At 44.3% G+C, this 17,555-nt stretch overlaps 1 protein-coding gene across 2 annotated transcripts in view; it reads left to right on the top strand.

Annotated features, from left to right (window-relative positions):
• ARL6IP5 (ARF like GTPase 6 interacting protein 5) overlaps positions 1-9,837 on the top strand; it is a 154,568-nt gene extending 144,731 nt beyond the window's left edge. For both annotated transcript variants that reach the window (XM_085624786.1, XM_085624787.1), the window contains exon 3: positions 6,632-9,837. In XM_085624786.1, the coding sequence (XP_085480912.1) occupies positions 6,632-6,804 (173 nt within the window). In that variant the 3' untranslated portion in view covers positions 6,805-9,837. The remainder of the gene's footprint in view (positions 1-6,631) is intronic.
• Positions 9,838-17,555: the final 7,718 nt, after the last annotated feature.

Consider the following 17,555-nt stretch of genomic DNA (forward strand, 5'->3'; position numbering starts at 1 on the left):
GTTCTTTTGCAGCAGCTTTTCTACGTCCAACAGCATAGCATCCCTTGTCACAGCGTCGTTGGACAGAGGCATAGAACAGAACCGAGCAAGAGGAGGGAGTTCTTGAAAAGGAATCCTGTATCTCTCCTGAACATTTGAAAACACCCATTGATCCATTACCCGAGTCCGCCATTATGGAAGTAAATGCTCAACCTGGCACCTACTGCCGTATAGTCACTTGTGCCCAAAATCTCTGTCAGACTGTCCCTGAGGTCGGGTTTTATTGGCAAACGTGGCACCCCGACCACAAGCCTGGCTGTGAAAGGGAAAAGGAAGTCGAACTTGAGGTCACTGCTGAGCCTGTTTTTGTACAAAAGACTTCCGTTGGTATAGTTTGCGAGGTTTCAAATTCTTCTTTAACTCCTCCAAATATCTTTTATTCAGGAACCTGGGAATATTCCGCTTGTCCACATCATTCCATTCCTCTAGGACAGTATTTTGAAGAACTACATGGAAAGGCAAATTCTCCTCTAGTAAACCACTGTACTGGGGAAAAAAGCCATCCTCATCATCAGAATGCTTCTCGAACCCAAGCGCCTCACGGATGTGAGAGAGCATGACAGTGAGAGCTTTTCCTTGTACATATTTCCCCTTAGATAATCAACATCAACTTCATCCTCAGTATCCAAACGCTGTCGCTTTAACTGAGGGTCATTGACAGCCTCATCAACTGCCTGATTAATCAGTCTCTGCAAGTCTGCCTCAGAAATCCAGAGGAAACCCTCCTCCTCTATTGTAATGATATTGTGGAGCTTCTCAGCCCGCTTTCCTGAATCGGCAGACTCCGTTGCCAAGGAAGAAAAAGTGAGCCCAACTTCACTTCCTAATTTATACTGGTTTCCCCATCAACCAAATCTCACCAAACACGAGATCCAGTTGCTGAAAAACCAGTCTGCAGCCTTCCCTGGAAATGTGCCCACTTGCTCACACTGCAGGGGTCAGGAAACCCCTAGGCGGTCCCGAAGCGGCACGCTGAAAGAGGCTTCCCACCCCAGCCAAGATCATGAATGCGTAGAGCGTCCCATCTGACTTGAGTACAGTGCGCAGATGCTGGAATAGGTCCCTCCGACGGGCTCGGATCCGTTGCTCTTATGCACCTGACATCCCACTGATCGTATGTGAGGCCTTGCCCCATGGAGGGAATTGGCGTAGACTAGAAGCCTGGAGTGAAGCAGGAATTGCCACAGTAGGAGATTTGTATGAAGAAAATACTATGCTTCCCTTCGATGACCTCCGAGAGCGCTACGACTTGCCATGGGGTGATTTTCTTCTGCACGCAGCCCTCACAGCAGCCATTTGCAAACACTGTGGATGTCTGAGGTTCAGCGATCCCTTCCTGCCAATCTGCCAATATGTAGTGTCGGCAGCCTCTATAGGCGTCTAACAAATGAAATCCTACTGCCTTTTACTGCGTTACGTCTCAAATGGGATGAGGATCTGGGGGAGCCTATAGACAAGAAGCCATAGGACTGCTGCCCACCCCATATTCTGAAAGAGTGTCTTGCGATCCATCCCGGTCCGGCCCTTGCCCTATTGAACAAATCTATCACATCTGGCATAGTTCCTCTAGCTTTCAAAAAAGCCACAGTGGTCCCCCTCTTGAAAAAGCTGGGAGCCGATCCGGCACTCCTTGCCAATTATCGTCCTATATCCTTGCTACCTTTCCTGGCCAAAGTCTTGGAGGGTTATGTAGCTAAATGCCTCTCCAATTTCCTGGAGATGTACAAACATCTGGACTCCCATCAGGCCGGTTTTCGTCCCGCACATTCTACCGAAGCCGTGATCCTGTCAGCCATGGACAGCCTACGGGATTTCGCTGATAAAGGGTGTCCTCGAGCTCTGGTCCTGCTGGACCTATCTGCGGCCTTTGACACGGTCGACCATAACATCTTGGTCGACCGTGTCAGGGGGACTGGAGTCTCAGGTACAGCGGCACACTGGATTTCCTCTTTTCTGAAGGATCGCTCTCAGGCAGTGCGCCTCGGCCAATTCTCATCTGACTCTCACATTACTACTTGCGGGGTGCCTCAGGGCTCGGCCCTCTCCCCACACTTATTTAACATCTATATGTCCCCTCTGATCAAATCTTTGAAAAAGAGAAAGGTACTGGTTCTCAATTATGCTGATGATCTGCAGCTTCTTCTAAGGGTCGATGGTTCTAATGACTCCGTCATGGAGTTCCAGGAAACTATGATGTTCATCCAAACTTGGATGGATCTGAACCATTTGAAACTAAATCCTGGGAAAACTGAGGTGGTTCTTACCGGAGACAGCCTTAAGCATTGGGGCCCCCAATATTGGCCTCCTGCACTCGGCCCACCTCCCATCCCCTCTAGTTCTGCCAAGACTTTGGGGGTACTTTTAGATAGCGGTCTATCCTTAAAAGTCCAGGTTGGAGCAGTGGTGTCCAAATGCTTTTATCAACTGCGGAAAATTAGGAAAATTCATCGCTTCCTTACTCATGAAGCTTTGGTCCAAGCGATGATTTCTACTGTGCTATCTCACTTAGACTATTCCAACTCGGTCTACTTGGGAATGCCCCAGTATTTGTTCAAACGTCTTCAGTTGGTCCAAAACCAGGCAGCCCGTCTGATCTACCACCAACCTAAATGGCTACCCGCCTCTCCCCTGTTGAGGAAATTACACTGGCTTCCGGTGTCACGACGCTGTGTTTTCAAGGCCGGCTGCCTTATTTTCAAGGCCCTACAAGGTACCAGCCCGGAATTTATTAACAACATCATACTCAGGTACTCCCCCACTCACTACCTGAGATCTACCCACCTTTCTTTTATTACTAGTCCGAACTTCAAGAGGGCTCGTCTTGGAGGTCGTAGGTTTGCTACTCTTGCTCCCAAGCTGTGGAACTCCTTCCCTCTAGAGCTTCGTATGTGCACTGACCTCCTTCCATTTAGGAAATGCCTGAAAACCTGGCTGTTTACTCAGGATTAGCTTCCGCTGCCTTGTCAAGATGTCTGCTAGCGCCATGAAGCCAATCCGGCGTACGTGCGCTTTATAAATTTCCACTAACATTAACATAGGGGGAATTAGTGGAGAGAGCTTGCAAGAGCTCCAGGAATGCAAGATTCCAGCTCGTACACTTCTATGTCCTGCACAGGGAATACCTCACCCCGGGTAAGATCAATGAGTACTTTGGTATCCATACAGCCATGTGCCCACGCTGTAACATGGAGGGAGTGGGGTTCCTACATATGTTCTGGAGTTGCCCAACCTTCAGAGACTTCTGGGGAGAGTTCACTGCAGTCTTGGCAAATGTAACGGAGAGGGAGGTCGAGGCCGCTGTGGGGTATTGTTTGCTGCATTGGTTTCCGCACACGACCAGGAACAAGGTCATGAGCAAGTTCTTGGACTTAGGGCTCATTTTGGCCAAAATGGATATCACTAGTCATTGGAAGGCGAGGAGTGGCCCTAGCTTAGCCAGATGGACGAGAGAATTTGTAAAGTGGGAAGAATGTGAAGGAGCAATCAGATTACAAATGGCAACAAGCATTGGCATAGCCAATAGGTCTCGCATTTGGGAACTTCAACAGAAATACTTTATCTGCAGTCCAGGACACCTGTATTTTTACTGCATGTAGGGAAATCAAATGCTTTGTCCAAAAGCACACCCGATTGAGCAACATTTGAGAATGGAACCTGGTTTCTGAGCTTGTACAGTTAGAAGTTTTGTCCTTGAAAGCACATTCACTTCCCATTAACACAAGTTGCGTGCTGCCTGTTAGGCAGGCTACAAAAAGAAGTATGTTGTCTGAAGCTGCTGCCTAATAAAAGCCCGGGCAGTTGTAAGGTTACAAATTAAGCATTGGGAGTGCGACTGAAGCCAGAAGTTTTGTCCTTTAAAGCACATTCCCTTCATATTTACAGGGGTTGTGTGCTGCCTATTAGGCAGGCTAAAAAACAAAAGTATGTTTTCTGAAGCTGCTGCCTAATAAAAGCCCCGGCAGTTCCTTGGTTACAAATTAACCATTGGGAGTGCAGCTAGAGGCATGCCACTATTCTATTTCTGTTTTTGCCCAATAACATTAAAATATATTCAGTGTACTTACAGCAATGTATGTGCCTTAGAAAAACAAAAGCCATACAGGTAGAATACATTTGGAGCTGGACTCCTATTTTAACTAAAGGTGCTTCAGAAGGCGATCGCACAGAATGTAATAACAAAAGAAGTAAAAGAGAAAGATATCTGTGTGTATTTAAAAAACTGAAAAGCACAGAATAAAATGCGCTATAATTCAGTTAAAAGGCACAGATTTAGCGTGCACTTTCGAGCCCTATTTAGCATATAAATGAAATACGACAAACAGGAATTGCATAGATTATAAATTAGTAAAACAAAGATATAATCTAGGTTACCGTGTTTTAATAGTGAAACCAATCATGATTGTAGGTTACCGTGCTTTGTATTATATAGTGGTGTTTTAAACATAGGGAGAGTGTAGTTCTAAATATGAGCTGTTGGTTTCTGGTGCTCAACACCAGCACCTAATAATCAACAGAAATACTTTATCTGCAGTCCAGAACGCTTGCATTTTTATTGCGTGTTGGGAAATTAAATGCTTTGCCCAAAATCACACCCTATTGAGCAACATTTAGAATGGAACCTGGTTTCCGAGCTCGTACAGTTAGAAGTTTGTCCTTGAAAGCACATTCACTTCCCATTAACACAAGTTGTGTGCTGCCTGTTAGACTGGGTAAAAAAAGAAGTATGTTGTCTGAAGCTGCTGCCTTATAAAAGCCCCGGCACTTACAAGGTTACAAATTAAGCATTGGAAGTGCGACTGGAGCCGGACGTTTTGTCCTTTACAGTAACATTCCCTTCTTATTTACATGGGTTGTGCGCCGTGTTTTAATAGTTAAACCAATATTGAATGTAGGTTGCCGTGCTCTATATTATGTAGTGGTGTTTTAAACATAGGGAAAGTGCAGTGCTAAATATGAGCTGGTGGTTTCTGGTGCTCAATAGCAGCACCTAACAATCAACAGAAATACTTTAACTTTGCTGGCAAATGCAAGCTCTCTAAGCGTGCGCCGAGGTCATTATCGTAAAACATTAACAAGCGAAAGAGAAAGTACGGTAACCTGACCCATGAGGAATGCAGCTACCAGCCTGCGCGTCTCTGCTCGCTCCCGAAAGCAAAACGCCATGGTAGTGAACATTAAAAAAGAATGTGGCCCATGCACCCACCTTTAGCCATTTGCGTGCTTTCATTACTGAAAGACACTCGCAAAAGCCGATCCTATGTGTGGGAGGAGTCAGACCCACACGGAGAAGTTTATAGTGCTTACAAGAAGCCTTGTAGAGCAGCACATGCGCGCTGGCTCAGGCTCGACCTAAAAAGGACAGGGAGCAGGAAAACATTAGAAACTGCCAGGGCTTGGGTAGCACTAGTGGAGCTCCTAAAACACCCAGATGTGGACAGGGAAGATAGTCTAGCTGAGGAGGGCCCTGACAGCGGCGATTGATCGCCTGGCACTATCACAGGTCCTGGTTGAAGGCCACACATTAGACCAGGCCCACCATATTGTATGCCCCCGTCCGCACTTCAAATGTCTCTCTCTCCTAGAGCGAAGGACAGTTCACACGCCGGTGCATCCCTAGATCATGAATATATGGGTTGATAGTAAGCGACATGCCTGGAGGGTGGGGAGGGTGGGGGTTGGTTATTAGCGAGCAAGAGCTGTAAGGGGGGCAAAGCGACTGAAAGAAGAGATCCTAGTGGATTGGTAACTATTGTATTAAGATGACGCTAAGTAAGGGGGGGTGGGTTGGGGGTGGACTGTTCTTTTGATGTTTGCTTTTCCCTGACATACCAATTCGGGTAATGAACAATTGAAATCGAAGGGATGGCCTTTATCGAAATTACTTGATGCTTTTTGTATGTATTACTAGTGAATCCGGAGATCCATTATCGTATGCAATGTGAAATCTTAATAAAGTCTGTTTAAAAAAACATAAATGAATGCAGAGAATGTCCGCAGTGGTGCAGAAACCCTGCCGCACGCTTACAAGCTAGGAAAACATTCCAAATAAAGAAGCGTAGCACTCGCCTGTAGAAGCCCGGAAGAAACACAGAACGGGTTGTGGGGGAAGGGGCCTTACGTTCATGTAGGTCATGGACCTAAAGGAAGGAATTTGTTTTTTTGAAGCGTGGTAAAAGACCTGTGGTGGGCGGGCCGCTTCACATTGTATTGACTGGCACGAGGGGGTAATGCTTACATTAATCTTTTCTGGCAATAATGAGAGTATGCATAGTCAAAAGTGTATGTCAGGGAACTTGCTGTCGTTTTTATAATATATTTATTTTAATTGTGTTCATACAAGTACAGTAAATAAAATTAACCAAAACGCAGGTTACATTTCGCTGATGTCTCAGTAACAAAATGCGGTTTAACGACAGAAAAAATTATTCAATGCTTGCCCTAGCAGGAACACTACCAATACATTCCAGGGATCTGTAATTAACATTGGGCACCTGCTATCTTCACATTGGCTGTGGTGCTACACTTAATATACTTGGATAAAGCTTCAGGGGCTAAGTTCTGTTGTATTGATGACTTGTAATTTCTGTTTCAGTGGCTTTCATCCATGCTTCCTTGAGGCTTCGAAACCTAAAAAACAAGGTGGAGAATAAAATGGAGCTTGCTGGCTTGAAGAAGACTCCTATGGGCATCGTTCTTGATTCGCTTGAGCAGCAGGAAGAAAACTTCAGCAAAGTGGCCGATTTCTTTGCCAAAGTCAAGGAATAAGATGATGCCGGGACTCCTTTCTGCATCGTTTCTCTAATGCTCTTTGCCTGGCCCATTCAAGTGTTAGACCATGAAAATATTAGCAAAATTATGTAAGGCAAAGACAAGGCGAGCCGGTGCTGCTGAGTTGGTTCCTTCCTACCCCCATAAATGAAAGAAAATGTGTATAGATTAGTTTGCACAAGACTGTCTGAAGATGCCTTTGGTACTTGAGTTTCCAGGAGATTTGCACTATTCCTCATGTTTCTCCAAGGTTTCTAACATCCATTAACCTTAAACTTATGATCTGGTAAGCAAGGATTGTATCTTAGGGTAAGGAAAGGCAGCAGTTCTAGTATCTATGCTCAATGTTTACCAAAGAGTCCATTGGAATTTGTGTGTGTGAGATTAACCTGCCGCACTCCACATATCAAGGTCTTAAGAGCAGGTTGTTTTATTATTGGAGGATATTTATGCAGTTTCAGTTGTAATTGCGTACCGGTGATATGTAAATACAAAAAGGAGGTTGTGATTTTCACACAACCGCATTATTCTTTCGGAAATTCCTGTACAGTCTAATCCTTGTGATTAAATATGTTATCCTGCCTTCCCTACTCGTGAAATTAACTAGGTCTTTAAAGTAAGAAGAATACTACACAATTGATTGCCACACCCAGGAAAAGATGAACCTTTAGAACATTACCACTGGGATTTGCTCAAATGAAACCATCTACACCCCTTTTGGTTGTCTTATGGGAATGGGGAATGGTGATGTAGTTTTGATTGAACTTTAGGATGCATCTGTTAATTATATTATTTTACTTAAGTTGAATATTAAGGAAGACAACCCAAAGTAGTTTTCAATGTTGCTTCAAGGAAGATAGACTGGTATATTTGCTCAGACAGTGTTCAATTTAGAAATACTAGTGGGTCCTCTTAGCATAAACTTGGGTTTGCCAGGGCTCTGCTAGACTGAATTGTTTTCCTATTTGTTATATATCAGCTGTCATATTGGCAAGTAAAAGTAGCTTGATGTTTTGTATTAAATACTAATTACTATAAAGTATCTTCTGTGTACAGTAAACTGACTGTAGGACTGTAGCATGCTATTTATTTTAACTTGTGCTTTCATCATAAACATTGTAAATTCTTCAAATGTCACTTATAGACATGTACAGCAAAATGCAATTCTAAATAGGAAGCATACAGTTTTTCATAGTTGTGATAATTTAGATATATTTAGTTCCATAGAAAGAAAAGATTTAGTTTTAAAAAGAGAAACCGCTACTAGCTGGCATTTGCTTTTGGAGTCTGGAGGTAACCCGTTTGAAAAGGGGCAGGCGTTGCTCCTTTAATGCTGGTCTAAGATTCATCTCCTTATACAGTGTTCACTTTATGATGTGTCCTATGCAGCAACCATGTTCCCTCTCATGTGTATTGACGCCTCACCCAGGATCATGCTGTCAGTTCTTCCAGCGTGAGGTATTTCTAACCAAAATGGCTGCCCATCTTCAGTACCTATGACAACACCCGATAAGTTTATCAAAATTAATTACGGCTTCAATGCGGTCAGGCAGATTTTGGATAGGTTGCTTGCTAGCTGCTAGTGAGGCCACTCGTACCTTCTGTTGATTTAGGGATATATGGGATTGTTTTGTTTTCAGTACATCTAAAGATAACAATAGAAACGAAAATGGTGCAGGGTCAGTTTTTATTTGATTCGCAATTACAACAAATTATTAAAAAAATGCTATTCATGATAAATAAAACGATTTTACAGTATGCAGTACAAGAAATGCCAAGCATACTGGGAAGCCAGATTTCCCTAAGCAATAATTGAAAAGGGAGGTTTCTAAATGGATCTGCATTGACCGAATACTCGGAGTTTGAATAGCTAAGAATTTGTTTAGCTGCATCTAGGAAGTAGGCCTAATAGGCGAACAAACCCATAAGCATTCAGAGTGCAACACTGGCTGGCTTACAGTATTTTAAGGGTAAGTTTGGGGGTTATACCTGTTCAGCTGCCTTGACTGTTTATAATGTTGGGTGCCTCAGCAGCTCACTAAATGGGGCAGAACTTAGAGACAGTGTGAGTTCAATTGGATAACTATTGTTGAAACATTTGTAAATCACTATTGTCACTTCCTGAAGCAACTGCTCCACCATGTAGACTTGAATGTTTGAGAATCTCTTAATGTACTAGCGCATACGCTTACTTTTCTGGTTACAGCTACAGACTAACCCTGATGTGGCAGTTTTTAGAGATATGAGAGATTTACTTTTTAGGGATGTCATTGTGTCACTTCCTTGTCTCAAACACAAAAAATACTTGTGCTATAACCGACATCTACCCAATATATAACTCTTTCCCCTAACACATAACAGGCTGGGGACTGTCTCATTGTTAAGTCTAGTTTTCATGAATGGGTTGCGCATATTTAACCCTGAGCTAATATCACTGACTCCTAGATGCAATACCTATCTAGCTAACAAAAGTGTTAAGGGCTACATGTTTTATCTCTCAAGATCATGTAGCCTCCATAAACCTTTATGCCAAATTTAGATTAAGAGTTCTCACTATTGCTAAGTTAATAAAGAAATGGAATAATGCTACATTTTGATCAGCAGCCATGCAAGTAGGACATGATTGCAACAAGTATACATATTTTACTATTTTGTCACTTTTACGAAAATGCCAGGAAATATGATTTCTTCCATTGTTTAGGGATATTGATGTAAGATCCACATGGGAGGCTCACACACTGTTACACAACTAATATCCCATGTTGTCCCTTTTCAATCTCTATGATTTTAACTCCTGCTTGGTAGATAGGAATACAATTACAATCCCTGTAGTGATAATGACATCACTAATAAGCACATTCTATCCATGTTGCTTTAAAATAATGTTTATATTTGATATGAGATTTAAATTGTTTTTATCCCTATATTTTCTTTCTTTCCTGCTTTTCAGCAATGATGATGGACTGATGTAATGGTTTTACTCGTTTGTAATCTGAAAGAACTAAATAAACTTGAAACTTTGATAATGTGGAATATGATTGCTGGTTCCAGAATATTAAAGTATCTTAATATTGCATGTGTCTGCCATGGCGAGCGCACACAGAGAAATATAATAATATACTAGTCGAAAACAGTTTCTTGGTGTCCAGTCTGATGTGTTTTGTCATGTTTTCTCTCCTTCAAAGCCCCTTCCCTATAGTTTGATAGTTCATTCATGGATTTCATGACTTTTGCTCCATACCCATTATTTCCGACACTGCAGTTTGCCAACTTACAGGTTTCATGACTAGACTTACTTAAATTATTTTAATGATTTGAAGCGATGCATTATTCTACAAGATGCATCTTCATCATGGCTGTGCATATGAAGACCACACATGTCTGAAATCTTGCAAAACATTTGTTTTACTTTTTTTTAACCATTATTTTTGCATTTTTTATATTGCAACACAACAGAGAGTGCATGGTGACAGCTACTATTATCACAATCAAAGAATGCAGGCATACAACTATCCATCCAACATATCTACATATTCTTTCTGGCTGTCAAGACATAATGTAATTTATAACAATATGGATCCAAACAAATGCACATAACAGCATCAGTTCACTTACATATGGTGAGGGCTATGTCCCTTTTAGTCCTGCCCCCCCAATCGGAGTCCATATCTGTAGTATCATATTCATTCATTAAAAGAGTTCCACATTGCACCCCAGGCCTCCAAATCTTCAGAGACTTAGTCATCTATAGGAGAAAGCCTCACATGATGTTCTTCAGCAATACCACATTCCAACAAATCTTTCACCCAGAAAATCTCGCTTGGGATTCTTGGACCCATCCATCATACCGCTATCCTCTGTTTTGCAAGGAACAATGCCAATTGAAAAGAGTTTATATGAAATCCTGCCCCTCTTGGGTTGCTTGAATTAGACCTCTACACAGTGCCAAGCAAGATGTAAAAATGTGCCCCCGTCCTCCACACAGGCAGACAACATGCCCCTCTACTTGGATCAATACAGTTGAGCCTGGCCGGTGTTATGTAGTTACAGTGTAAATAGTTAAAATGGATTTGCCTAAAATGATTATTGGAAGACAACTTTTTTACCAGATTGCATGCATGATTCCAATCTGCCTCTTCCAGAGGCCGTCTTAATTCTGCCTCCCATGTGACTGTAGTAAAGGGGATTGTGATGTCTACCTTCTCCCCATCGGAGCAGTCCCCCAAGTGTGTGTGAAGGGGGTTGTGCTGCTAGGCATGTACTCCTAAGCTCCTTTACCGTATTGTCTAATTTAGCAAAATGTAGAAATTGTCCCTGCCCCACCTCAAATGTATCCTGTGCCTCCTGGAATGTGATGGATGTTCCCCTGGGTATAGATCTCCCGCTAAATGACAGCCACCCACTTTCCATCTGTCCATGGACCTATCCCGGTCAATAGAGCTGAAGGACTCTAAGCACCATATGGGTAACTTCCTGTTAAAGGGGACTCTACACAGTACCTTTTTCACTGCAGTTTCCCACATCCCTGCTGTGGGTTGAATTAATTATGGTACAGGTCCCTCTGCCCAGCTCCCCTCATTAAAAGGCATAGGAATGTATTTCCCTATACATGCCCCGGAGGAGCCGCTTCTCCCAATTGTCCCCGTCTGTGAGCCACCGAGCAGCATGCTGGACATGCCGCATAGTAATATAAACGAATGTCTCGGGCAGCTAAGACACCATACTCCATATCCCTTTTAAAAACTGAGAGAGCAACCCTACTGCGTTTACCTGCCCATACTAACGAGCTAAGGAGACCATACTGCGGGCGAAAAAAAGACTCCTGCAGAGGAAAAAGTAAATTTTGTACTAAATATAAACTTTGTGGAAGAAAGAGCATCTTCGCCACTGCCACCCTCCACATAACCAACAAGGCGAGCGTATTTCAGAATTCAATCGATTTAACAAGTCCCTCCATCACACGATCCACATTAAGAAGCAGGTGTTCCACTGCTGTCTTAGTATTCATAATGCCCAAGTATCGAAATCCCTCGAATTCCCATTGGATGCCCAGGTCCGGCAAGTGGTCCTGCTGTAGTAGGGCCATTCTGCCCAGGGGAAACATCAGTGTTTAATCAAAATTATTTGCAGGCCTTATACCAGTCCGAAATCCTCCAGGCACAGCATCAATACCGGTATTGCCTCTGTCGGAGTTCGAACATATACCAATGCATCAGCGCGTATAGAGAAATAATATGAGTTTGTCCTGCCAACACGTATACCCCATTCCTCCAGCTCCTGGTGGACCCAGATGGCATTAGGCTCTAGGGCAATTAAAAGCGGCTATAGGGGGCATCCCTGTTGGGTGCCCCGCTCAATCAACCACGCCTCAGAGATCCCTCCCCACTTAAACGTGGGCCACAGGTTGAGTATATAACAGTTGTATTCATCCCTGGAAGACTGGGCCAAGGCCCATCCCCCGCAGCACTCTCATGAGATTGCTCCACCTGACAGTATCAAATGCCTTCTCAATGTCTAATGACATGAGGGCGAGGTTCTCGTCCCATTCCATTGGAAGTTGTAGCCCTTGGCGGGACTAGGCATTCCCGTTAAGAGGAGAATCCCAAATGATAAAGCATGCCACCTTTGGTGGGTGAGGGATTTCGTCCCGAATGGGAGCATCCCACAGGCTTTTTGGGTTAACTAGTAGGGCCTCTGTTTGCTTGTTTCGCCACATGAGACCCAAGGATTTCTTTTGTGTTTGTTTCAGACATGTATCTACCCAAATGTTTGACCTTCTGTAGTACCCCAGAGTCCAGTCCTGTAACCAAGAGTCGATCTAGATGGCTACATGTGGAATGTGTTAATGAATGGCAGGTATATCCATGCGTCTGTGGATGCAGAGTGCCCCAACAATCAAGAAATCCTAGGTTTGTCATGACACTGGTCAAAGATTCGGTCATTCGAGGTTTGGTGCCCAGTCTAGGTGGGTGGCAGTCCCAGTGTCCATCCAGGACACAATTGAAGTCGCCTGCCCACATTATAGGGGCTTCTATGCTGTCTTCTAGCAACCCCTGCATTGTTGCATAGAAATAACCATCATCTACATTGGGCCCCTAGTTCCCATCAAGTGTGCCTTGTAATAGGACATAGCGTCCCTCTGAATCCGCCTCATTATAAACCTGACGGAATGGCATTCCTGGGGCCATCTAGATCACCACTCCCTGGGCTTGTGAGGAATAGGTTGCAGAATACAATTTCCCTAGTAACCTCTTTGCCAACTTTTGTGCCTCTTTACCCATAAGGTGCGTTTCCTGCAGGCAGGCTATTTGGACACCCCGATGCTTGAGGGACGAGTGAACCCTACACCTTTGTGTAACCTCTTGGAACTTGGACATTCCAGGTAAGAATATGTACTTCCTCAGCCATGTTTAGTTACAAACTCTACCCACCCCAAGTCCACTCCCTTACTGGGTGGGTTTGTCTGTCCCACAGTCTATGAAAGGAATTGAGTGTATTTGTACCTGCCCATGCACATGAACAAACTCCGTCCCCGAACTGGAACGGAAGAAACAACAACCTCTAATCCCCCACCCCGGACAACCTGCAAATCAACAAACAAACACATTGCCTATCCATGTATATTAATGCTGTGAGGACCCACAGCCTAACCCTAACCTCCCCAACTGGCGCCTACCACAAATGTGGAGAGTGCTCCAGACCACCCCGCTCTTATCACAAAAGACTGTACGCTGCCTGTAACACCGCTCGTCAACCTCATCACCGACCAATTTAAAACATAATGATACCCTTCCATCAACTGGATACACTCCCCACGCAACAGAAGGCTTTGGTTAGTGCAGATCATCATGAATGTAGAAATTAACCATCAGTGCCCCCCAGATCAATCAGTCAGATCTTATCTCCACTGGATTGGTTTGTGCATCAGTCCTTGACCCACAGAGATCCTCGAGGGGAGGAGCTCTCGCTATGTTACCATTTTCCTGTACCACAAGGCGTATATATCATGGACCTCCAGGGTCCACGAGCAACCAGTAGCAGGTGGTCTCAGGGATCTCCAGTTGGGACTACGCATTCCTCTTCCTGTCTGTACACTGGACTGCCAGGAGCCCCTCTTTTTCGTGGGACTTTGTCCCACATCTCCAACCATCGCCACACATCTTCTGGGGAGTCAAAGAAATGGGACTTACCCACTGATATCACTCGGAGATGGGCTTGGTATAACAACATATATGAGTGCCCCATAGAATGCAACTTGCTTTTGACTTCCAGAAAGCTTATTTGATTTGTTTGCCCCTTATGTGTGTAGTCAGGATATACTGATAGTTTATAATTTTCAAATCCGGTGTTATCAGCCTCTCGGGCTGCACGTAGCACACTGTCCCTGTCTCTATAATTTAGAATATGAGCTATGATGGCTCTTGGAGGTGCTCCCATTCGAGGGGGACACACCAGTGCATGGTGCGCCTGCTCAACAGCAAAAGATGGTGAAAGGCCCACTGGCCGCAGGGTCTCGAGGATCCAGAGTTGCACAAACGCCTCTGTCTCTGTTCCCGCTGCCCACTCTGGAAACCGCAGCAGGTGCAAGTTGTTACTGCGTGTACTCCCCTTGCCATTTTCTGCCCTGGCCTCCAGCCTCGTAGTTTTGAAGGTGACGGTGGCCAGTTCATTTGTTAAGTGCCACAACCTCCGATTGCAGCTCTAAAATGGACCCCTCCCCAAGTTGGACTTTGTCTGACACTTTACGTATAATCAGCATGGAGGAGGTTTACCTCTATGGCCGCTGTCTCAATCTTGCACACCAGTAACCCCCCCCCCCCCCTCCCCCAGACCTCTGGATGACTGCCAGGAGCTCCACTCTCAACTGCTCCCCTGCCCAGGAGTCCGATGGCAAATCTCCACAGCCCCCCTACAGGTAAGGTGCTGAGTGGAGGCCACTGGTGTGGTATACTGCACCATTGTGTTCCCCTGTGGGGCCCCTGCCGGTTTATTCTTACCCGTGTCACCAATCTGTCACTGTAATACTAGTCATTAGGCATTAAGATGGGGCCTCTGCTGCCAGACTCTGCTTCAATTCCAGTGTTGCAAGCCTTACATCTTTGCCTGTGCCTTGCCCCTTAGGACTTTTGAATTTAGCCGATATTTCAGTACTACTATTCCCTACCCCACGGGGCCCAGGGGGAACCCCACACGCAATCAGAGTAGCCAGCCAAGAGTAATGTCCCCACAGAACACTATCAAGTGGCCTGACTCACTGGACGTATCGGAGTGAGAGGTCTGAGCTCATCAGGCCACTGCATCAAAGGAGAGCAGTAGCTAGCGCCAGGTTGCTTCTGACAATGTGCCTTCTAGCACCTTAGCAGTACAGTGTCTTCGCTCTGAGTCAGCTCGGTGTTACCCCTACCAAGTAGGTAGGCCCTGTGCCTCTACTGCAGGTCCTGGGGCAGCTTAGTACCATAGAGGCCCAGGCCCCGCCTTCCAGTGTCAGTTCTGGGCCTCCCACCAGAAACAATGCCACCTCACCAGAAATCAGAGTGAGCCGCTGCAATCTGCCATGCATGCGATTCATGGTGTATGGCAGCTCGGCAATCCACTTCAGTGAAATAAAAGTAATGTACACCTCTTTCCCGGGCCACACTTTTTGACCCTTGCTCCATGAGGCATGCTCCAGGATATCTCCCACAAAATGATATCACCCAGGAGAAAGCAAGGAGATCACAAGAATTCTGTCCATTTGTCTATCTAGACATTTATGTTTGTGCACAAACTCTATGCTTTTCTATGACGCTAGTAATGAGAATCGAGGAGCTGCCAGTGTTAAGACTTACTGAAAGGAGAATCTGACCACAGCATTCTCAGGTTTGTAATGCTTCCTTGTATTATGTGAATATATATGCACCCATGTGTGTGCTGCTATTTTTATTTGAAGTGTTTAGTCATATGTGAAAAATGGTGCAAAAGGATCAGAGCTCCTCTCAATTTGTGGGAAGGGCAATTTTTCAAAAAATTGTAAAATACCCCTCACACACTGAAACCTGATTCAGTGTCATGCTTCATCATTGGGGTCTTCCCGCCCCTCTACGGGACTGGGCGTGCTACGACTTACGTAGAAGCAGGAGCACTTTATTCAGTGATTGGTGAGTATGTGTAGTGCATGGGATCGTGAAAAGAAAATGTGAGATGGTTAAAAATTCTCTGGCTAGTGGAATGAAAATGCTTTATTGTCTTCCCTGGCTGAGAATAGTAAAAGTGGGGAGGTGTAGATGGTGTACTATAATGTCCCCTCCTACACGGTCGACATGTTCCAGAAGCCATCCCCTTGGCTTTCTTCCTCAGGGCCAAAAAACCGATCCATGTTACACCCCAATGGGTGATAGAATAAATGTACATATGCCTGATAGTCACAAACACTGTCCTTTGTTCCATGTTATGGGAGTAGAAAAATCTACCACTTGTATATCTTAAGAACCTGAAAAGAAAAATGATTATGGAGTGCTGCCAATTGGCACTCAAAGAAAATTTCTTTGAATACTGGACCACTCTCTATTTGCAAAAACACGGGACCAGCATAGGGAGCACTTTTGCTCCTAGCATAGCTCGTCTCTATGTACATCAACTTGAAAAACAGAAGATCCTCAATCCCAACAATCCATTTCGTAACCATATACATATATGGAAACGATATATAGATGACATATTGATCATCTGGGAAGGAGATGAAACCACCGCCAGACGTTTCCTAACTTGGTTGAACTGCCAAGACCAATTTTTGAGATTCACAAGCACTATCTCAAATGAAAAACTTGTCTTCCTTGACCTAAACATATATGCAAAAGAGGGAAAACTAACAACTACTACTCATTTCAAAGAAACCTCCAAAAACTGCCTACTATTGTACAATAGCTTCCACCCTCGACATCTCCTCGATAACCTCCCTTATGGGCAATTCCTACGCCTACGAAGGAACTGCACGGAAATCGAAGATTTAAAAAAACAATCAAACGATCTGAAAAAGAAACTGGAAAAATGCCAATATCCTAAAAAGGTGATTGATAATGCATACAAAAGGGCACGCAACAATTGCAGAGACAGCCTTTTGGAACCCAAAATCCATAAGGAGGAAGAGAACCGCCCAGTATGTATAACAACTTTCAACACAAACTCCAATGGTATCACAAAAATAGTAAACAAACACTGGCGAATCCTCAACAGTGGAAGCATCAATCTACCAAAACCTATCTTCTCTCATAGAAGAGGTAAGAGTATCCGTGATTTGGTGGTACACACCAGACCAAAAGAAAGAACAGAAGAACAGACAATGCAAACCACTTTAATGCCCCCAATCTCTGGGCATCATCCCTGTGGATTGTGCAATGTGTGCAAACTAACTAAGAAAAGCAAAGAAATCTTGTTCCATGATGGAACCAAATGGGACCAAAGAAGATTCACAACATGCAATTCAAAAAATGTGGTTTATCTGATCACGTGCCCGTGTCTTTTGGAATACGTAGGAATGACCACACGCCCTGTCAAGGTAAGGATATGGGAACACAAAAGTAACATTAAATGCAAAAAGAGTACCACCAAAATGGCAGCCCATTTTTGGGAAAAAGGCCATAAGTGGGAAGATCTCTCGTGGACAGTAATCGAACAAATCCAAAACGAAAGGTATTTGTTCGAAAAAGAACAACGGTGGGTGTTCCATTTGAGGACTCATGAGAAAGGCCTGAACGATGAGATTCCTTGGA

This window comes from Triturus cristatus, chromosome 9, assembly GCF_964204655.1.
Source record: "Triturus cristatus chromosome 9, aTriCri1.1, whole genome shotgun sequence".
Taxonomy (NCBI): domain Eukaryota; kingdom Metazoa; phylum Chordata; class Amphibia; order Caudata; family Salamandridae; genus Triturus; species Triturus cristatus.